This window comes from Biomphalaria glabrata, chromosome 1, assembly GCF_947242115.1.
Source record: "Biomphalaria glabrata chromosome 1, xgBioGlab47.1, whole genome shotgun sequence".
NCBI lineage: Eukaryota > Metazoa > Mollusca > Gastropoda > Planorbidae > Biomphalaria > Biomphalaria glabrata.
The window spans coordinates 38738972-38762162 of record NC_074711.1 but is presented as its reverse complement, the minus strand read 5'-3'; the positions used below and the strand labels follow the sequence as shown (position 1 = coordinate 38762162).

Sequence of the window (23191 nt, the reverse complement as noted above, 5' to 3'; positions counted from 1 at the left end):
ATTCATACATACTACATAGATCTAGTTTATCAGTTTATGTCTGGGGGGAAGGGTTAATATATATATAAGGGTTCTTGGATTTTATTTCATAGTAGTTTCCCCTTATCATCAAAACGTCTCTAGGTATAACAACAGTAACGAAAGAAGTTTTACAAAGTCATAAAAACAAAGGCATTGGCATTGAATCTACATCTAGACATCTACATCTAGGTCCAGATAACATTATTTGAATCTAGGTCTAGACGCTTGATTATAGCTGTGTCTCTATATGACTAGTCTTTTAATCTAGATCTGTAGAATGTAGAAGTATAAAGTTTTAGATCTTTTTTCACATTTTTCTAATTTGAAAAGAGAAGACGAAGAGTTCGAAAGAGTTACAGAGTATTTTATTAATTTAAAAATTTTACAGGTTCAAAAGTTCAAGGATGTTTTACTTTCTCAGACATATTCAACGATCAGCTGTCAGAATTCTTAACTCTCACACTGTTGAGCCAGTTAAGGTAGATTTAAAAAAAATGATCTAATCTAGATCTAGCTCCAATCTATAAAAATAAAGACAAAGATATATAGAAAATATTAAAATAATAGTAATAGTGGATTAGTGCTACCACAGATATTGATATTTTTATTATGTTATTTATATTTTGTGACTGTGATTTCTAGTATATAAAATATAATAGATTTAGATATTTTTAGTTTATAGTCTAGAAACGGGGGGGGGGGGGGGGGGGGGGGGGGGGGGGGGGGTCAGCAACCTTTTGAGTTTTGAGGAAGAGCCAAACATTAGCAATTTACAAAATTTCAAAGTTTTTAAAGAGCCACAAAGTTTTTTTCTTCCCAACTATAAATAGTACTCAGATAAATAAAGTTCTTTGATAAATAATAACGAATCTATTTATTCATAAGAAAAATATCTATATATGACTAGTGTTTTTCACAACAAATTATACAATATATGGGATTATTAGATAATTACTTATTATGTATGTAAATAAATTAAAAGAATTAAACATTTACGTACAACACTAACTTGTACTTCAATAAAAAAAAAATGAGCAAACAAATTCAATGGGAGCGATGGCTTTGGTTTTAGAAAGTTTGGATACATCTGGCTCATCACTTGTTGTTTTTAGTTTCAAACATGACTCTAAATTTTCAATTATAGGTTGGCTTCTTACTTTACTTTTAATTGTATTCATGCAAAAGAACGCTTGCTCGCATAAATATGTCGATCCCAATATAGTTAGCACTCCAATTGCCAACTTTTTCACTTCACTGTAGCAATGTGGAAGACAATTCCATGAAGACTGGGATTTTGAACTTCAGGATTTTAAGGACTCCCCTGAATTCAACCAACTTTAATGGGTATGTGACTTTAGTTGGGGAAAGTATAAGCCCTTGGTCGTTGTGCTGGCCACATGACACCCTGCTCATCAACCGTTGGCCATAGAAACAGATAACCTTAACATCATATGCCCCATAGATCGCAAAGTCTGTAAGAGGAAATTTAATTATTTTTACTTCTAGCAAGCACTTTTTTACTCTTCATTTCTTAACTTATAATGTGAGAGAATCTGTATTTTGCCCTTACCGCCAACTCGTTTTCTTGTCCCTTTTTGGTAAATAATCATGTCAACTCACTCAAATTAGCAACCTTTTCTTTGCGGCTCAAACCAACAATGCGTCATATTTTTTAAATGTTTGTTTTACAATGCCTGTTATGTTATGTTCTATAAAAACAGCTACATTTTCTGTAGAAATCAAACATGTTGATTTATTATCATGTTCCCCCAAAAAAAGCAAAAGTCTGTCCCCTTTTTCTGAAAGTTTCTACACTTTTTGTCTCTTCAACTCTCCCATTTTGTTAACGCACAAATATTAAATGGTATGGTACCGTACCACTTGTCTTGATACCAAAAGAATATGAACCAAAACGATGCAATAATGATGCCCAGTGTTGCAAGCGTAAGGTGTCAAGGACATGGCCCGCTTAAGACAGCAGCAAAATTGTCCATTAATCAAAAATAATTGTCAACTTTTGTCGCCAAAAAAACTAATGTTGTGTTCTTAAAAAATAAGAATATATGAACAAGTTTGAGTCCTAATATAGGGAAAATACATTTTTCAACCTTCTTTTTTTATTTTCTACACTTTGTTCAGCTGTTTCAGCGATCTAGATTTTACACTCTATTATCTTTTATAAATTTTAAAAAAGTATTGTTTGTAGCAAAAAAATAATTAATTTAAGACTGTATCCTAGGCTAGAGCTATCTCTAATAGCAGAAACCTATATCTACATAATAATAGTATAGACATTTTGCTATTACTCCATTCATTAGATCTAGAAAAATCTATTAATAAGTATCCTCTTAGTCCTAGATCTATTCTATAGATCTAGATTAAAAATCTAGATAAATGCAAAATTAAAACAGTAGATTTATCATTATAACTATTATAAGTTTAATATGAAGATCTGTATAAAGTAGATTTTATAGATCTATAATCTGTATAGACCTTAATATATAGGCCTAACTCTATATTAAAATATATGTTTAAATATAATATTATATTATAATTATAGGCTACTATATTGTAGATTAGACTAGTATCATAAATCTAGAGTTATATAGTCACTGTGTAAGTGTTGAGTGGAGTCATCTCATTAATTCTCAAGGGCAACTTAAAATACAATTCTGACCTCTGGTGGCTCAAGGAACTCTATTTATAGTTAGAATTTTGAATATTGGGTGTTCTACAAGATGACCTTGTTCCTTCATTTAAATGAATCATCAAATGTGAAATGTACCTACTTTTGTTTTATAGATCTTGATCTACTACATGAGTTTCATAAGCATTTAATTTAATTAATTCTTGAGAAATAGTTTGATCTTACTTAGTACTAGTGAATGGTCTGAGTTGCAGTCCGCACTATGGTATGATGACACTTTTCAGATCCATCCTTCGAGTGATGCAGAAGTCAAGCTGGTGCCACCTTTTTGAGCGTGGGTGCTGCCAAGAGACTTTGTGGCGTTCCTTGCCAGGGAAGTATGTATTTGGCCATTTTTGTTGATTTTGCCAACACCATGAGGTCCCAAGCATTTTGGCCATGCATCATTTCCAGCACCAACTCGGGCATAAAAGTCTCTATTTATATAGAGGTGCTCGGACTTTGGGATGTTTTTAATTACGTCCTCCAGAGCTTGAATGAATCTATCTTTGTCCTCTTCTGGTGAGTAAGCACAGATTATATTAGTTTTGCCTTGCGGTGATGCAAATTTCATGTGTGCTACTCTTTCATTGCCTATGGGGAACATCGCAATGCACGGGACGAGACTGTTTCTTATTGCAAAGCCGATGCCATGTATTCTGGGGCTTTATTCTGGTTTTCCTTGCCAGTAGAATGTATAGTTGCTTTCTGTAAGAGATCCATTGTCTGCCAGTCTGGTTTCTTGCAGACAGGCCACATCAATGTTTAGTCTGCTGAGTTCTCTGTCAATGATAGCTGTTTGACGCATGTCTGTGGGGAGTTCAGGGCCAGTATTGAAGCCTTGACACATTGTCCGTATGTTCCAGTTTGCAAAATGCATTAATGTTGATTGTTTTCTTTTGATTATATTGGCAGGTGCGGGTGAACAGCTTGCTTTTTGATTTTCTCTTAGCACCAAGCACCCAGTGGTGCGGCAAACTGTGGCGGGATAGCATTTTATGGTCTGAGGGCTGCTCAGCTTAAGGCAGTAGCTATCCAGTGAGGCTAAAAAGCCCCTCCTACTACTTCTCATGAAGGCTTATACTTCCAGTCAACCTAGAACTAGGCGAATTAACATCAACCATGTATGTGACCCAGAGAAGTCTGCACGCTTTGGCGAGCTCTTGAACAGTTCAATCCCCCCAATAAGTGATGAAGCAGACATCTCTATCAGATGGGAATTCTACAGTTCAGCAATTATCTAGCACAGATGGAACCTTGCATTGAGAAAAAGCGATCTGCACACCTCGCACACAAGACAAAGTCTAGACCAAAATCTTTGCAAGCCTTCAAAACGGCTAGACAATGTGCTAACAACTTTTAGAGGGATACCTGCAACAGAATTCAAGAAAGTCTCTACTTAGGAAACAGTAAAGCTCTGTTTGATGGCATTAAAGCGGCCCTAGGTCCAAAAGTGTCTAAGCCTGCCCCCCTTCTATCAAAATCTGGAAAAAAAATTACAGATCAAACCAAGCAGCTAGAAAGATGGACAGAACACTACCTGCCTATGCCACACCTGAGATGAACTCCTATTGAAAAATCATAGCAGGAAGGACTAATCCTCCTGAAGTGCTCTGGCAAGAAACTGGGCAGTTCGGCTACCATACAAGTCAAGTGACTGCTCAGACACATCCCCCCTTAGCTCTCGGAGCTGGGGACACTCGTACAAGATATGCAACACTGTTTCGATGCTCTCTCCACAGTGACGGCATCGGGAGTCATAGTTCAGGCGGAACCAGGCAATGTATGCCCCAACAGGACAATCTTCCATCCTACACTGTGCGATGATTGCTTGTTCTGACCTCCTTAACTGCCACCATGGATCATCACAATCTGGGTGATGCATATGTTGCCAGACACTATGTGCTCTGTCGGATTCCTCCCAGGACTTTAACCACTTCTCATGAATGAGTGCTCAGATTTCTGCTGTTGCTTGTAAAAATGGTGCTTTGCAGACAAATCCAAAATATAAAATCTCTAGATATATAGCCAAACATGCCTAGTGTCATGATATGTTTGAGCCAGATGACAATAATGTCTTTTTAGGCTGATTGTCAGGATGAGATAACGATCAGATGTTTAATTTTAGGTTGGGGCTTGGGGTGCTCTAACATAATTTTTTAGTAGGTGGGTATCTGTAATAAAAGTTAGAAAACCTGTGGCTTGAACAATAAATGCATTTTAATCCATTTATTTGGAAGTCTTATATAGATCTAAGAGGGTGCTTAAGCTGATGTCTATACATACATTGATTGCTTTGCAACAATATAATTTGTAATTATAAAATCTACTATATTTTCATACCCTAATTCCATTTTTATCAATTATTTGCAGTGCTTACAACAAGTTAAACATGTTCATACTGGACAAAACTGCATGAAGGTGAGACTGAAAATGTTGTGTCTTCTGATTATGAACTATTCATTACCAGTTTTAGGTTTAAACCTGTTTACCATGAATTAGTATGTTTAATTTTTTTTTGTTTTGTTTGCCTTAAACAAGATATCTCTCTGGGAAAGACATGCTCCAATAAAAATTAGATTTCTATGTCCTGGGTATTTCCATGTGTTAATCTAGTCATGCATTATAATAAGAGACTTAAAACACTGCTATGTCATTGATTTTCTCAGCTGATTATGGCAACCTGTTCAGTGCTTAAATGCACTAGAGAAGAAGGAGCACTTAAATTTTAAGGCTTTGTCCTAGCTTATGGAATAAGAAATGTGCCTTTATCTTTTTTGTCATTCTGAGAGTATTTCATCAGGCTGTGTTTTTGTATTTGTAAGTTATGGTTCAGTGTTTATGCATTATTGCTACTTTACTTTTTAGTCTTCTGTCCTGAAGTGTCTCTAAATTTAGTAATTTTACTAATGGTGTTACTCGAGTCAAATGTAATTATTCCTTTGTTATGAACCTCACAACTCTATTTAACTTCTGTTATAATATCGCTATGTTTTCTTGAGTTGAGGGGTACAAACATCATCCATCCCAGAGTCTCTACAGGTCATGGGCCCTGGCCTGCTTCAACACATCTTTCCATTTAATCTAGATCCTGTGCTTTTTGTCTCCATGCCCGAACCTTGTAGATCTACCTCTAATCATCCAGCCATGGTATTCATGATCTGCCTTTGGGACGTCTGACTTTTGTTTTTTGCTGGTATACTATCTTTGCTTCTCTGTTCTTTGACATTTTTTTGAGGTGACCTACCTTAAGTAATCTGTTCTTTTTTTATTTCCATCACTATGGAGTGGTCTACATATAACTGGTTTATCTCTTGGTTAGTGTGCGTCCTCCATCTGCTTTCATCAAGTATGGTTTGATAAACCCTTCTAAGGATTTTTCTTTACTTAATATTTGGCAGGTTTTCTGGTGTTTCTGTCAGCATCCAGGTTTCACTTACATACATGGTACTGGTCTTTTGATGGTTTTGTATATATTTTTTTTCCTAGATACACATTATCCATTTAGTTATTATTATAATCTTTATGTTAAAAAGAAAATATTTTATTAAACATTATCTATTTGTAAAATGTTTTACCTTTCGGATGTGCCTTCAGAGTTGAAGATAATCTACATCATAGTTCAAACCTCCCACAGGACAATTGGGGATGATAATGGGCATGGCAATAGACTATCCAGAAGGCCAAGCTCAGTACATTGCACATACCGCATGACCAGACAGCCTTGTAGTCTACATGATTTAAATTCCAAAAGCAATATTAGTGTGTGGATAGAACATGTTTTTGTCATTTAAAATATTGCTACACATTGTTTTATTTTATTTGACTGAAACTAGTCTGTAATATGCTTGAATAAAATAGTGATGATGATAGAGCAGCTTAACAATTTTATGAGTAGTCTCCACTCATTCAAGCCTTAAGGGATTTTAAAGACAAGTTGATAGAAGACTACTTAATTTTTGGGTTAATTGACAGAATTTCTGTCCTTATGCTTTATTTGGTTATTGAACTAACAAGTTTGTTACTTTTCCTCATCATTCATGTCTTCTATGTTTTTAATTTAATGTTTTTCTTTTGCTGAGAGTTACTTTATAAAGTACTTTATATGCTGATACACTACTGCTTTTAGTTGTAATAGTATTTTAATTTTTTCAAACAGAGTTATTCCTTTCTTTTCCAATAAATCCAATTTTCAAGTCAGTTTTGATTTTCAGACATGGAATTTAGGAAAACTAAACCATGTTGCTCTAGTAACGCCAGATCTTGATAAAAGTGCTGCACTTTACAGAGATGTTTTAAAAGGAAAAGTTAGTTCAAAGCAGGTATTACTTTTGTAATGTTTTTTTAATTTTCTGTACCAATTGTAACTATCAAGCATTATTTATCCGTAATCAGGCAGGCAAGAAACAATATCTCACCCATTTTCACATAACTTGCACTGACCACAATCAATTGCGTTTAATTTACATTTTGAATATAAAAGATAGGATTTTGTTATTGATGGTTTGTAGTTCATAGTTGATATCCACACCGTTGTTTCATGTTTTTTTTCCCCGAACCCCAAAGGTAGGCTTAGTTCTTGAAAGTAACAATTATTTCTATAATAGTTTCCTTGTGACAAATTTATAGTGTTTTTAAAATCAAGATCCACCGCGTTCATGGAGTTTCTGTCCCTTGGCTTGCTTTGCTTAACTCAGACCAATATCTAACTTTACTTTAAAATATAACATTGTCATTGTTACAAAATTTCTAAAGGTATGCTTTTTAAAAATTATGAATGAAAAAAATAAATAAAATAACATTAATCTTGTTTGTGTCAAATTTTGGTAGGCACTCCCAGAGCATGGAGTAACAGTAGTATTTGTTCAACTTGGTGAAGCCAAAATTGAGGTAACTTGATACATTTTATTACTACCAAATCTTTATTTCAATAATATGTTCTACTTGGTCAATGAATGTTTGTTTTCCTATTGAAGGCAGCTAGTCTCTTGTTATAAACTGTTCAAACAAGAGAGGAGTTGACACAGGTCAGGTCAGATTGTGACCTGATCAAAGATGTAATGTCATAACATCATGCTAGCATGAAAGGTGCAAGGTGGAACAATTTTTGTTCTCTACTTGAAGACACCTACAGGACTTGATATTAATGGTTGGATGACTTGTCCATTTATTAAGTTTTCAGTTAGAAATGAAGAAAATGTTATAGATTCTTTATTTACTAATTAAATAGCTTTAAGTTTTAAAATAAAATGAACTTTTTGGGTGTTTTATTTATATATTCAGGCCTTTTTTTTTCCATTTATAAATAAAATATTTTACATTAAAATCTCATTTTCTGAAACACGGACTACAGAATTCCTAACATCAAAATTATATAAGTCATGATTTTGTTCTATTGTCATTTTGAAATAAGTTGGTATTTAGCATTATTTGTTTCTGCTTTATAATTTTGTTTGAAATAATAAAAAAGTTGATGAGTCTGTTATCTCATTTTGTTAGCTCCTTCAACCACTTGGGGAGAATAGTCCAGTCCAATCCTTCTTAAACAAAAACAAGTCAGGAGGAATGCATCACATCTGCATTGAGGTGGGCCACTATTTTTATTTTTTTTTGCTCTTTTTTTTTTTTTCCCAACACACATATGTTTTTGTTTACTAAGATGTTTGTTTCCATTTTAGGTAGATGATATTCAGGAAGCAATCAAAGATTTTAAAAAGAATAAAATTCGGATACTTAGCGAGGAGCCCAAAATTGGAGCCCATGGTAAACCTGTTGTCTTCCTTCATCCCAAAGATTGTGATGGTGTGCTCATTGAGATTGAACAAGCTTAATGTTTAAATACCATGTGACATTTACCCAGATATTATTTATGCAGACCAAGAGAGTGTTGACTACACAGAAGTGCAGGGATATTAGTAGAACTAAAATATTGTCTGTGAAAATGCAATCCATGTTTTTCATGTATTTAACATTTTGTTATAAAAAAACAATTTTCTGCTCAGAAACGTATAAAATGCATTTAATGAATAATGTTATTATCTATTATTAAAATTTTGTATTTCAAATAATTTTTTTTTTTTTCGCTTCTGTATTAAATTTGCCAAAAAAAAAAAAAAAAAAAAAGGCCCATTTTTTAAGAAAATTAGCTTATATTTAAAACAAATGCAATATAGAATGAATAAATTCAAAGTGTGGTTAGATGGTGTTTAAAGAAAAAAAAAAAAACTAAATAAAAATATTTTAATTTTCATGCAAATTATTACACTCATTCTTACGCAAAAACAATTATTTCATCAAAATAATAAATAGTGTTCATAGCACAATATATCGACTAAAATCAGTAAAACAAGTTTCTTCTATTTTCCCCTCCAATATTGAAGTACCATCACCTAATGAACTGTACATCGTTTAAGAAACATCACAGTTAATTCAAATGTATTTGCATCTTAAAATAATTTTTGTATATTGTTAAAACAACTACAAATAATGGGGGTTAAAAATCAATGAATAATTGTTTATAAAGTGCACTGTACAGTCTTATGTTTACTACTAAACAACACATTCAAGTGTCAGTGTAAAAGTAATGCAACATGTGTAATTAGTTTAAAAATGTTATCCACAAAGTGATGTACTAAATATATCATGAACTGATTCTAAAGTAGGTCAACTGAGATAATTCTTAAGTAATCTAAAAAGAAAGAACTAAATATATCATGAACTGATTCTAAAGTATGTCAACTAAATGAGATAATTCTAAAGTAATCTAAAAACAAAGAAATGTTTGTATTTGATCTTATCTGAACTATATCATGTTAATACATGTGTACATTAATAGAATTCACATTTTAGAAAGTAATGGTTGGTTTTTATTAATGATATATGTACTTTCTATTTCAATAAAATAACTAAAGTTTTCCATCTCAACATGATAGAAATATATCACTTTAATTTAATCACATTGTCAGAAGCACAACACTAGAATGGAATCAAGTATCTATACTGCTGTTGCTAGAAAGTTGTGTACATGATGTGTTGAGAAGATGTTCATGACTAGCCTCTGATTTTCTTGCAGACTTTTCATTTCTACTTTCTGTAGAATCTGCACATTGAGAAAAAGATTCTGTTGTATAGTCTGACTGAGATTCCCCTTCTGTTGATTGTTGAATCTTCTCATCCAATGATTGTTCTTGAGATTTTGTTTGTACCATTTCACCCAAATCTAAATTTGAATTTAAAAAGAAATCTGATGAATCAGTTTCTCTGACTGATTTATCATTTATGATTATATCTTTATGCTTTACTTCTGTTTTAAACTTTTTAATGTTCGGCTCTGAGGAGTCTAAACTATGTGATAACAACTTCACATCATCCTTGTCTGAGTAATCATTTCTGCTCAATGATTTGTGTTGAGCCCCCCAGTCGTCTACCTTTCTTTTAGTTTTATTATCTATATGATCTTTTTCTTCTCTAAATGATTTATGTTTAACATCGCCATCAGAGCATTTTTCAAATTTCTTCCTTTTACTTTCACTAAAATATGAGCTTGGTGATTCAGATATTGCAGCTCTTTCTGAAGGGTGTCTCCTTTTGTGAGAATCATTATCGTGGAATGATTTATAAGAATGTTGTGCACTTTCTGAAAGGTGTCGCCTTGTATGAGAATCATTATCATAGAATGACTTGTAAGAATATTTTTCCTCATATCTATCTAGAGTATAGTCCTCGTGTTCAGTTTGGTCATGTGACCTGTCCCATCTCTTCCAAGGATCATAATAAGGCTTTTCTTCTCTTGATTCATTCTTCATGCAGTCGTTTCTGAGATTTAGTAAAACAAAATATATTTGTGAAAAAAAAAAAAAGAAATGAAAACATTTTTATCTAAAGTAAATATTTAAACAACAAAAAAATATAGGTCTGAAAAATTTTGAAACCTTTTTATACAAATTAGCACACCTATTGGGAACATCTAGAAATTATGCACAATGTACTTTTAATATGAAAGAATGTTAAACATTATCGTTAGAGTCAAGTGACCTGTAGGACAGGTATGTTATGGATAGACCTGTGCTGTTGACATAAGAAGTGAATGTTTTAAGAAGCTGAAATATGAGTTAAGGTTTTTCTATTCTTCAGCTGCTTGGTGTTGAGTGCAAAATATTGTTATTATTATTACATGGAGTCTGAAAGACATCAGCCAAAAGACATTTCTCAACAATTAATGAAGAAAATGTACTGCTACTTTAGAATGCACCAACTGCAACCATAAGAATGTAAGAAGCTAAGTAATGATACTTAAGAATGTATAAACCTATGCAAATTAAGTCACATGATAAGTTGTCAGGAAGAAGCAAGTGATATTGTAGTAGATATGTCAAATGTAATGAAGAGTCTAATGTAGAAATTGTATTTTTAAACGCAAAATAATTTATTATATTACTAGTAGCTCTTTTTTAATGCTTCCATTTTTTTACAGAAATGAAGCATATGTCAATGTTTCAAGGAAAAACAAACAATTATATTCATAATACCAAATTTTGTTTACAGTACCTGGAAATGCGTTTTTAAAAACATTTATAAGGGTGGGTTTAACTACTTAGATTGAGGCGTTGTCCTCAAGACAGAAGAATAAGGATGAGCGCTGTATATCAAATCTCTATGCAGACCCAATTGAGACCTGCATATTTTAAACCTGCACCAAACCATTGTTCACAGACAATCTATTCATTCTGCAAGGGCTTTTCTTTGGGTCTCCAATGTGTATTTCACAACTTTGTAAGAGTTCTCAAGCCGTCTCTTTAAGAAGCCTTTTACTGCCACCCGTTGTTCTCAGTGCCAGTGAGAGCAAACTGACCCACAAGTTGGTCTTTAGAGCACTAATAAGATATCATGACCTCCTTTAAGCTTGCCTTTGGCAGAGTCATTCCCCTTTTCCATACGGATATAGGTGTCCTACCAAGCACAGCTACCAATACAATACAATAAGCAGTGCTTCAACTTTCTCCATTCAGCAGGACAAGCTAATTTGTATGCCCATTATTGTGAGCAGTTGATTTTAGGGGAAGCATTCAAGAAGCCTTAGATGTTTCCTGTAGAACACCCAGGTATCAGTGCCTTAGACAACATTTATCCTAACTAGAGATATACAAATTAACTGAGGCTGCTGCCTCGACTGGTCAACCTAACATTAACAGAAGACTCCCAAATGGAACATACTCAGCTTCAAAAAACAATGTAAATGGCCATACCCTTTTGTTATAGACCACTTTGTGTATCTGAGCAGCACAGTATTCCAAGATGCATCACTGTATAGTGAAAAAGACTAGCATCTACCTAAGGTCAGTGGACCAATTAGATTACATAAGTAAACAAAAGTACTTTCCATTTTATATGGAACATGATTTGAACATCAAGTCAAATTTTAAACCAAGACTTTAAAATATTTTCAAGAAACTTTTGTTTTCTTTTTCTGCTTAGACCAAACAATTTAATCCATAAAAACGATATTCGATTGCGAGTATTTTTTGTACACACCATTCAATAAAGACTCAGAGAAAAAAAATGCAAAATTATTCAAAGGAAGTTTATTTGGAAGCATACCCATATTTTCTCCAAGTGTAGTTTTGTTGATATTGGTTATTGGAATCTTCTGCATACCAATAGCTAGATTGTTGGTACCCACGATTTGAACCAGAATATTGACATCTGTCATAATTCTGGTAATCATTGGTGAACCGTCTGTCTTGTCTGCGCCAGTCTGGATGATCAGATCTATTATTTCTCCATCTCTGTTTTGGATTATCATTTGTATCATCTGGATCTACATAATTTGGATCATAAGATGATTTACCCCTGAAAGAACAAACAAGGTTATTGTTCATGATTTTTTTTTTGTGGTTTTAAAAAAAAAAGGGGGGGGGGGGGGAATTAGTAATGATAGTAATTTTTCTTTGTGATGAGTTTATTTAAAGTAAAAATAAACACTCACTTGATTCTTTGACGCAAGTCTTCTAAATAGTTTTCTCTTTCTAATTTATGGCCTCTAGCTTCATTGAACACTGAAAATACCAATTAGCACACATAAAAACATAGGATCACTCAATTTAATGTAAACATAATGAAAGAAATAAAAGAAAAGTTTAAAAGGTTATTTAAAAAAAAAAAAGAACATTTCAAGCTAAAAGAGTAATAATACAAATTCAATGTCATTGAAACCAAACATTAAGAAAGTTTTTTTTTAAATCATTCAAGATATGGATCAACAAATAACTACTAACTCAACCGCCCATGGGCAGTAACTGTTTTACTGTCAAAAAAGTTGAGCTTACGCTCTTGAAACTCTAGGCCTGTAATCCTGATTGAACAAAGTGATCCATCTGGAAGAGACACAAGCTAATACCCATATTTAACAATGCTATTTCCAATGGGTCACAAACTCCGTATAAGTAGAATACGTGGCTAAGGGACTAAAAGCCAAGCACACCAGGAACCCTAGCCAGTTACCTATAGATTACAAAGTTTACCAGGACTCACCATTGATGAAACGGTCCATTGAGGAACGTCACCTGAATTTTGACAAGGTCAAGGAAGCTCTCTTTCAACTCCACACTGTAAAATGGGAATGCTCTCGCACTCCCTTAAACACTCCCACAGGAGTAATTTTTCACTTCCCATTTAGCCTAATCGGTTCCTCTAACAGTTGTTTCCACCCAAGTGCCGCATTGAGGAGGGTAGCGTGACCCTGATGGGCGGGCCAGTCCATGCTATGGTGCCCATCAAAACTTCTAGCCTCAGCACCTGTCAAAGTTGCAGAGCTTCAGTTCTATTAGACTCATCTATTTTTTCATGTCAGAAATTTATATGGAACAAAGGCAGAAAATGGAGGCGTGTGGCTGAGCGGTAAAGTGCTTGGCTTCGGCTTCTGAACAGGGGATCCCGGGTTTGATTCCTGGTGAAGACTGAGATATTTTTAATTTCAGAATCTTTGAGTGCTTCTGAGTCCACCCAGCTCTAATAGGTACCCAAAATTAGTTAGGGGAAAGTAAAGGCGGTAGGTCATTGACACCCTTGTTAACCATGGACCACAGAAACATAAGACCTTTACATCATCTGCCCTAAAGATTGCAAGGTCTGAAAGGGGAACATAACTTTACTTTACAGGTAGAAATTAGTTGGCCACAATACAGGTTACAATAGGTAAGTAGCATATATAACTCTATTACTGAACCATTTGGCAGAACTAGAGCTAGTCTGCTGCAAATTTAAGATAGTTATGATCTGAAATTGGGATAGGTTAAAAGTTTGCATAGAATTCAACTCTTTAGATCTCACTGTAGTTTGTATGTGTACACTAAGTAATACAACTAATACAGTAAGGTCTTTGACTCCAAAGATTAAATAAGAGTGCAGGGCAGTGGTGGTTTTAGTCATGAAGAATCAGCTGTAAGCTAAACCTATATATAGCTCGTCATGCTGGAAGTTACTGGCGGATGGGGAGGAGAACCAATCTCTCATTAGTGACTACTTTAAGAAATTCTTTCCTTTGAAAAACACTGGTCTTAATTTTAATATTGGCCTATCTTTTTGCTGTCTCAATGTATAACATAGATAAGAGTCAAGCAAACCAAAATTAACTAAATCACATAATTGTCTTCAGAGGAGCGATTCGTGCTCTACCACAAAGCAAATTAAAGGTCCAATATTTGATTGATCACAGAGGCAAAATGCTAATCAATCAAACAATCTTGAGAATACAGTCAATAAGGTAGGCCAAGAAAAATGTTTTTAGGTGGTTGTGAATGCATCAGTCCCAGAAGGCATAGCACTTTAAATGATCTCACATTTAGTAATAGACCGTCTAAGTCATCCCACCAAAAAAATAAAGTAAAGACAAAATGTTATAGCATTAACATGATGTCAACAAGTGGACAATTAATCAGCTATCTTTGAAGGAACAAATGCTCCAGTGGCAGCATTATTCACTTTAGGTAATTTTCTTGGAGCAACCTAATGAAGATAGTAATACAATCTACTGTAATATCTTTAAAAAAAATCTTTCTTAACATCTGTTTCTGTTTTTAAAATCTTTTAAAGGTTTGATCATATCTTTTTGGTTATACTTGCAACACCTACAGCAAGAAAATAAATCAAACAACACTCAAACCTTATTGGTGTAGTGATTATTGTTTCAGAAAAAAAAAGCCAATGCTTACATGCTATAGCTTCGTCAGGTTCTATGTTCAATTCCTCTATCATATACCTAAAAAAATAAATACAGTAAATGATAGAAAGATAAAATATAAATCTTCTTTTTAAAAGTATTTCATAGTAATCTATTTGATAATAATTTGCCTAGATTTAATTTAACAGATCTGGAGGAAAGATGAAGTGTTGAGAGGAAATGATGGGCAGCTTAAGCAAAATGTAGCTTTTTTTTTAGTATACATATCAAACAGTTTTTACTTTTAATTTAACTGGAACCTGCATAAATTTCATGTGAAGTTTTTCAAAAGTTACCTGCATATTAAATAGCCTGTTCTGTTTACACCATGTGTACAATGAACTCCAATCAATACTCCTGTAAATGTGTATATAATATATAATAAGTAACAAAACTTGTCCAGTCATTAGTAAAGTTGTTAGTTCTATTCAAGTGTGTGACACTAGAAATAAAAAAACAACAACATACAAAATGTTTTTTTTTATAAATGTACACACTGACCTGTATTCTCAGCAGTCTTAACTGCCTTAGCAAATCTAATAAATAAATATTTTTTTAAAGTTAAGAAACATCATAGGCATAAAATATATAAATTCAACTATTTTTTTTATATAATTATAATCATAATCTTAATATTATAGTTATAAACATTTTCCAACATAACATGGTAAATAATAAATGAAAGTTTGTTGAGAATACTTCTGAAAAACGCCTTCACTTGGTACATCATGACCTTTGGTAAAAATTTTCCAATGTTTAATTGAACTGGTTTCAAAATCCTATGGAAAAAAATATTAACGATCTACGTAAATAGAAATAGAAAAGGAGTAAAAGAACATGTATTTTTGTGTGTTTTCTAATCTAAGGAGAAAAAAAAAAAGATCTACTACATTGTCTTTAAAAGTGTTTTAATGAATGTTGCAACCAAAAGATAAGTCTGATGTAATGGACAAGCTACTTATAGAGAGTTCTGTTTAATTCATACTTATAGGACACAGAGATGTGCCTTGAATTATCAGAGTTCAAATTACAATTTAACAAGAGAAATTACAATATTGTTTCCTTTAATAATTGTTAATAAAGTCTTAATAGTCCTCAAATGTGAAAGTATTTCATATTTTTAGTTTACATTTTTTTTATAGTGTTCATCAAAATACTGCAATAATTTCCAGGGCAGTGTTTTTTTTTTTTTTTGGTAATTTTTGTTTTAGACATAAGAGATTTGTTTTTTCTCTTCAAAGGATTTTTATATGTAAGAAACTGACGATTCCATTACAAAATATCAATATAGCAAGTGATTATTATTTCAACACAGTGCAAATATATTGTCAGGTGTGAGCATGAACAAGAAAGAGGGGAGAGATGTAAATACAGTCTTTGTCCCCCCCAAGGCACACCTATGCAGAATAACCACCTATACATAAATATAACATACTTAGTATACCACGCTCACACACATCCCAATGCTAGAAACTTATTGACAGTAGCATGCTGAAGGACTGGTGTATGCAAAGACCTGCTGGTTTCTCTCAGTGAGTGTAAAGAGCATATTTTACTTTCTATATTTTATTTAAATTATCCAGAACCCAGGGAAGCTAACTTTGAATCAATTTAAGGCAACAAACTAAGTGAATTCTAATTAAGCAGAATTTTATTTTATGCAAGTTTTAATTATCTGGATTCCAATGTACACTATTTCTTATAATGATACTTTTCAAGTACCGGTAATGAAAACTGTTGATAAGTATTTTTTTTGTTTGTTTACCTGTTTCTCATAATATTTCCAAGTATATGTGAGATCAATTATTGCACCAAGCTTGTGACCTTGCTCTTCCAGGGTCTTAAGCAGAATGGCTGGTGAGAATCTATGAAAGTACCCAAACGAGTGACATAATTAAGTTTCAAAAACCATATTAAATAAATATATTTTAATATTATATCTAGGGTAAATATTCTTTTAAAAATTCATGTTTTTTGTTAAGCAAAATCAAAATGTAAAGATAACTTGCAAGCTAGCTATATCTTTGTCAGTAATTTAAATGTGTAGTTACAGTGAAATGAGTCTCTCTCAATACAATTTATAATACAGACAAAAAAAACCCCACTAACTTCTCTTTTTCCTCAACCTTGCTCAATAGAGTCTGAAATAAATGTTTAAAAATGTAATTGATTATATTTTAATACATATTTATTTTTAGCAAAGCAATAGCAAACATTTCAATAATGACAGTTGCTTTTTTAATCTAGTAAATCATCATTGTTGTATGTGTCTCAATAGGAGAAAGAGAAATGGGCAAAGAACTTTAGAGATGCAGATATTAGAAAGAAAGTGAAGATGGGTTTGTCACATGTATCTTAACTGTGGACAGTGGTGGAGTTTTACTGAGGCCCTATGTTCTATGAGGAACACACAGAGTGGGTGATGATGACGAATAAGAGGCAATGAACTCTAACTATGGCTCTTATTCAACTTATTTTTCTTAAACCAAATCTTATTCTGTGCAGAATTTTAAACCAACTTGCTAAATCAAATATAGTAATTCTATAAATGTTTCAGGCACATAAGGACTTTGTCCTAATATTAAAAAAACAATATACAAAATATTTTAATAATTTAAAATTAGACAAAGAAAATCTTCATTATGTGAGTTAATTATATAAATTTCAAGAACTTGCTGCATGTATTAAAAAAGAAAAATGTATTAATAAACAGGTTTTATATATATATATTCAATTTTTATATGATCACTTCATTAATCCATTATAATACTCCTATTGCATCAAATATCACGCAATTAACTTGCAATATAAGCCTTTAAAGGGGATCAATATTGAATCTGATTGATCCAAAATAGTTTTGGGTCTCTGTCTTGTTGACTAGAGAAATGAAAATAACAGAAGGAAAATATAAATTACCTCCTTTAATGGAACCTTGAAAGCAATAAAAGAAGTAGATGGAATTGGTTTACCCATAGGGCAATAGCACTCCCACCTGTTAAGAAAAATAACATATTTTTAATACAATACTTTTTGGAGCAAGCTAAAAAAAAAGAAAATCTCATCACAGTCTAATAGAAACATTTTGTCACTATAGACAAGCATGTGTGAAATTTTCACTTCGGATTTCCTACACCTTAAGACACTTTTCCAATGTTGTTAACTCAAACCTACAAACAATCTAAAGGTGTGAAATATTTTTTATGCCTTATCCACCTTTCAGCCATTAAAGTACTTGTCATTTTTTGTCAGCAAAGACGTAAGCCAAAAGGTTTCAAGGTCCTCAAGTTATGGAAGTTTTCAAGAGTCATTCATCAAGTGTTTATCAAAATCTCTTTAAAGAGACATCCAGGCTTGTCTCTGTCTAATGGAGTTATACCTTACGGCTTCAATGCATTAAATTCATCAATACAACTTTGTATCCTAGTATGAAATATTTGATGGGAATTGTAATCAAAGCACTTAGTAGCAAATTTGGAGCCATGCAGACTATTCCTTACTATGATGTAGTAACTGCAGCAACATTTTAGAAATTTAAGAATGATCATGATGTTCATAAGCACTTATGTATGTGAACAAGTTACTGTAATGAACCGTAGAATTCCATATATATATATATATATATATATATATATATATATATATATATATACTAATCATGGAATACGGTAGCAAGACCGCACTACAAACAGCGATGTCCTTGCAAACGCCGGTATAGACAGTATAAAGGGACTTCTTATGGTCCGACAGTTACGCTGGGCAAGGCACGTATCCCATATATGAGAGATGAACATACCTGCTACCTCAGAACGAGACAGCTGGGGGTCACTCACAAAGGCCATGGAATACACATTTGAGACCAAAAGAAAATCCGCTGCCTGCAGACAATGGTTATTTATGCTTGCCCTAGGCATGGAAAATATGTAGGTCACAGCTGGGGCTGAGCAGCCAAGAAATACTGCATTCCTCACTAATCTTCAGACTTGAAGACAAGCCTTATTATTATTATAATATAGATTATTCTATACTAAATTAAATAGATCTAAATCTATATTAATATTATTTTATAGAATATACTTATATATAATTATAATTAAAGATATCTAAAATATCTAGAGTTAGAGTAACTAATAAGAGTAGTAAGACTAAGACTACTAACTACTAAGACTAAGAGAGTCTAGTAAAGTCTAGTAAGAGTAGATCTAGTTTTAGTAAGTTTTACACTACTCACTAGTAATCACTAGACTCACTAGTATTGGCATTGGTATTCACTCACTATAGTATAGTATTATTATTAGAGTCACTGTGTACTGTGACTTACTCAAACTTACTGTGAGTGTGTCTATGTCGGACTATGTCTCACCGTGTGTGGGACTGTCTAATAACAAATAATTAATAGTTATAGATCTAGTATAGTAAATACTTAAAATACTTCTAAAATAGGTATAGTCACGTATAGTAAGTATAGTATAGTGACTAGACTAGTCACAATGACTATATCGTCTAAGTCTGACTCTTAAGTCTAAGTCGACTAAGTCATTATTACTATTATTAAAGGAAAACTCTGATGGTTTTGACAATTTTTGATGTAATATGTGTTTTAATTTACTGATAATGAATATATGATTCTTTTTTTTTTTCTTTGCAATAATAACTTAGTAATTGATGTTTCTGCGACGTAATTTTCCTGCGCATCCAAAACAGTCACTTTCACTGGGTTTCTATGTGACGTCACAAATGTGTTTTAATCTATTGACTTATTGTATAACAGGAGACCATACAGCTAAGTTTACATTCTCGTAAAAGAAATATATCTTGGTCTATGCAGTTAGATCTAGGATCTTGTAAGCAAAGAAAAAATGCGTATTAAAAGTAGATTTACATGCTTGACTAACCACGGCAGTCTGTATTGTCTCGCCAGACCACTCAACACACAACAAACACTATTGCTGCCAGGTTGTCTTGTCATGACCGACTACACATAGTCTCGACTAGCCTTACACTGACCAGTTTGTTCGAATCAGTCAGACACACGATCTATTTACTTCTTGGGACAGAGAAAGGCTTAGATGAAAATGTTACTCTTTTTCTCGAGTTGATTATCCTAATGCTTTTAGATCTGTCTATACATGTGTATATATATATATATATTTATATTATTATATATATATAACTGTATCATAGCTCTGGACTAGGCTGTCACTAAGTTTAACAGCCTAACAGCTACTGTAAGAATGAAGCGATACGATTGGTCAAATCTAGTTTCTCTTTCAGTATTGTTGATGGAAGTGACGTATGAACTAGTTTAAAACAAAATCTCATAGAAACCCATTTTTTTTTAGAAATTTAGATGTCAAGAATTTACTGACTAATTTATTAATTTTAAATAGATCTATTTATTATAAATGTTTCTAAGCATTTAATTTTTTAAAAAATTTAAATAAAAAAATGGTAAAATGTTTACTATTACAACTTTTTATGCAGAATTTAAATAGATTATGTCAATAACTCAAATTTGAAAAACCATCGGAGTTTCCCTTTATAATATTACTATACTATAGATCTAGATCTAGTATTAAAATTAAATTAGTGACTTAAATTTTTTTTAGTACTGTGACTGTCAGTGTCAGTAGTCAGAAAACGAGACATCATTTAAAAAATTAATGATATTCAATAATTCATTACCTGTCTGGGGGTGGCATTTTAAATATAGACTCTCAATCACTAAATCTATTCTATAGGTTTATATAATATAGATCTATATAAAGATTTAGATATACATCTAGATTCTAGGTGTCAGAAGACTAGAAATGTGGCGAGTAGTGGTGAAACTGTAATAAACAGTTGTGAAACCGGAAATAAACTCAGTTCCCAGTAAAAACAGCTGCTATACAGAAGTGAATTTTTAAATGCTATAATCATATAGTCATATATATAGATCTAGATATAGATCTGGTTACCCATATTCACTATATTCTATAATCTATTCTATACGAAGAAATTGATCTAGAATCTATATTTATAATCAATACCGGCATTTCTGAAAGCAATTATACATTAATAATACTACATCTAGATATAATTAATTATAAAGAAAAAAATAGATTTACTAATTCAGCGTCTATCAAACTGTTGAGCGCCCCCCCCCCTTTTTTCCCATTTCCTATGCATAGGAGTAGGAGGGCTCATCGTTCTTTCGAAGGCGTAGGCCTACTCGACGTCCCGACAAAAGGGCTGTGGCGAAGCCAAAAATTAGCTTTATTTTTCAAAAGTTGTATTTTGTGTAGTTATCAATCCATGTTTATAATAATTATAGGTAACCAACTTACCAAGTAAAATAGCAGAATTATTATTAGGCCTAATGTTGTACAAATTAAAATATTTTAAGTAGGCCTAAATAAGAGCCTAGATCGACCTCGTTTCATCATGCGTTGTAGACATAGTTTAGACACCGCATGCAGGGGAATTTTTGAAGCTTAGAATGTAGGAAAACGATTGGCGCCTGGCATTTTCTCAAATGCACATTGAGCCAGTCCGCCCCTGATCTAGAATCTAGTCTACATCATCTAGCCTAGAATAGTAGGTATGCCTAATGCATTTAATTTACACTAGTGATTGGAATCGAACCCAACTTTTAAGTTCGGGTTCGGTTCGGTCAGATTTAAGTTCAAGTTCGGTTCGGTTTGATGACGAGTATAGTTCGGGTTCGTTTCGGTTCGGTCAGGTCTTAATTAAATTCGGGTTCGGCTCGGTTCGATGTTATGAAATTATGTAATAACCAAATTAAGTTATAGAAGGTTTATGCAATTTATTAGTTAAAACTATGGTTAAAACACTCTCATTTGAATTTTTAACATAAAACAAATAGCCTACTTTGCAACATATAATAGGCCTATGGGCAATACTTTTTCCAAAGTAATGTTGCATATAGGCCTAAATTTTAAGCGTTGTAAAAATTTCTTAATGGAGATTGGGTTTAATTCCGGGCGGGACTCGGCGCTAAGCTTTATATTATCTAACCTTTTTCTCTAGTAAGAAGAGAGAATTTTAAAAAAGGCTAATATTGATGTGTTTTCTGTCAAAATGCACTATTCATCCTAATAAATAAAAAAAGTCGAGGGACATATTAAATCTAATAATAAAGAGGCCAATAATATTATGCGAGGCATGGGCGTAGTCAGTGGGGTTGGGGTTCAACCCCCCTACCCCGAAATGAAGGGGGGGGGGACGGACTTTAGTGACTGATTTTTTGCTTTGATTTCGTTTATTTTAGGTGAGATTTGCCCCAGCGCAGCCAAGGAGGGTTTGAGTTTAAAACACCTAGCAGTGGATTTTGCAATCAAATTCCCTTCTTCTATAAAACAAAACAAACAAAAAATAATGCAAATCACAATCCCCAAATTCCAAGGAAGGTTTTGATTTTAAAACCCCCTCCGAAATTTATTATAAACCCCCTCTTCAATATAAAAAAGCAAATTACACACTGAGAATGCTATGAGCGAAGCCAAAGGGGGTTTGAGTTTAAAGGACTATCTAAACCTAAGACTAGAAGGCGTCTCAAAAGGCCCCTTTTTTCTCTTAAACACAATAGTCCGTTTAGAAGCAATACAATGAATGACTTAGTAAGATTACAACTTCTTCATCAGGTCTATTTCAGTATTAAGAATTGATAACTATGTTCTGTTTTTTCTTGAAAACGTTGTTTCATAAAGAAATGTTGTTGAAAATGGGGAAAATAAGAGGAAACTATTCTCAGACAGAAAAAGATATAACTGCAAACACTTGATCCAAAATTGTGTAACTAACATAAAAGAGAAATATTTTTTTCACTGCATCACTATTAATGAGTACAATAAGCGTTTCCTGAGGTCTCTAGAACATCTTCAACTTTGAATAGACTTCAAGTAAGTGCAGACGTGACGTCATGTAGGTTCGCAAAGTATGTAAAATTTCGTCCTCAAGAATGCGCAAATGTTCTTTGATGGAAAATATCATTGTATTCCGTTAGTCTGGTTCATTGCTATTTTCCTTATATAAAGCATATAAGGTTAGAACAGGTAAATACTATTTTGATCCATGCAGTCATACAGTTAACTTATTCAAGATGGTAAAGAGATGTTATCCAGTATAGGCTATTTTCTTTAATTTACTTCCATTACTATAATAAGGTGCTTCCGACTGTGGTTTTGCGTTATAATTAACAAAATTCTTCGCGAAAATCGAAAACACGTTTTAGATCTTGCCTTTCGACACTTCAGTGTGAAATAGTC

The 23191-nt window shown here is 32.9% G+C and overlaps 2 protein-coding genes across 7 annotated transcripts; one reads left to right on the top strand and one right to left on the bottom strand.

The window, feature by feature from the left end:
* The first annotated feature begins 84 nt into the window (after positions 1 to 84).
* On the top strand, positions 85 to 8775 carry LOC106079731 (methylmalonyl-CoA epimerase, mitochondrial-like). 3 transcript variants are annotated; one of them, XM_056035514.1, is made up of 7 exons: positions 85 to 210; positions 410 to 500; positions 5081 to 5128; positions 6922 to 7029; positions 7538 to 7597; positions 8207 to 8293; positions 8386 to 8775. In XM_056035514.1, exons 2-7 carry the CDS (start codon positions 426 to 428, stop codon positions 8536 to 8538), a joined length of 531 nt encoding a protein of 176 aa, XP_055891489.1. In that variant the 5' UTR covers positions 85 to 210; positions 410 to 425; the 3' UTR covers positions 8539 to 8775. The 3 variants fall into 3 exon arrangements, with proteins under 3 accessions (XP_055891489.1, XP_055891483.1, XP_013096392.2); XM_056035508.1 differs by having other exon boundaries at positions 86 to 236; XM_013240938.2 differs by having other exon boundaries at positions 105 to 123.
* Positions 8776 to 8933: 158 nt separating this feature from the next.
* Positions 8934 to 20782, bottom strand: LOC106079723 (RNA/RNP complex-1-interacting phosphatase-like). Of its 4 annotated transcripts, none has more exons than XM_013240924.2 (11): positions 20607 to 20782; positions 17841 to 17916; positions 17034 to 17065; positions 16690 to 16789; positions 15624 to 15703; positions 15426 to 15460; positions 15221 to 15281; positions 14917 to 14963; positions 12693 to 12762; positions 12305 to 12556; positions 8934 to 10522 (listed from the first exon to the last, which is right to left on the bottom strand). In XM_013240924.2, the coding sequence occupies exons 1-11, from the start codon at positions 20621 to 20623 to the stop codon at positions 9694 to 9696; spliced, it is 1599 nt and encodes a 532-aa protein (XP_013096378.2). In that variant the 5' UTR covers positions 20624 to 20782; the 3' UTR covers positions 8934 to 9693. The 4 variants fall into 4 exon arrangements, with proteins under 4 accessions (XP_013096378.2, XP_055891448.1, XP_055891463.1 ...); XM_056035473.1 differs by lacking the exon at positions 20607 to 20782 and adding an exon at positions 19817 to 19997; XM_056035488.1 differs by lacking the exon at positions 20607 to 20782 and adding an exon at positions 19804 to 19823.
* Between the last annotated feature and the right edge of the window lie 2409 nt (positions 20783 to 23191).

Excerpts from the sequence above, each read along its gene's own strand:
- LOC106079731 (XM_056035514.1), top strand. The coding sequence starts at position 426 with ATGTTTTACTTTCTCAGACATATTCAACGATCAGCTGTCAGAATTCTT. Across the intron at positions 501-5,080 it reads ACACTGTTGAGCCAGTTAAG|TGCTTACAACAAGTTAAACA; the intron begins GTAGATTTAAAA and ends AATTATTTGCAG. Across the intron at positions 7,030-7,537 it reads GAAAAGTTAGTTCAAAGCAG|GCACTCCCAGAGCATGGAGT; the intron begins GTATTACTTTTG and ends AAATTTTGGTAG.
- LOC106079723 (XM_056035473.1), bottom strand. The coding sequence starts at position 19,890 with ATGACAAGACAACCTGGCAGCAATAGTGTTTGTTGTGTGTTGAGTGGT. Across the intron at positions 15,461-15,623 it reads AGTGAAGGCGTTTTTCAGAA|ATTTGCTAAGGCAGTTAAGA; the intron begins GTATTCTCAACA and ends TTTATTTATTAG. Across the intron at positions 15,282-15,425 it reads TAAGACTGCTGAGAATACAG|GAGTATTGATTGGAGTTCAT; the intron begins GTCAGTGTGTAC and ends ACACATTTACAG.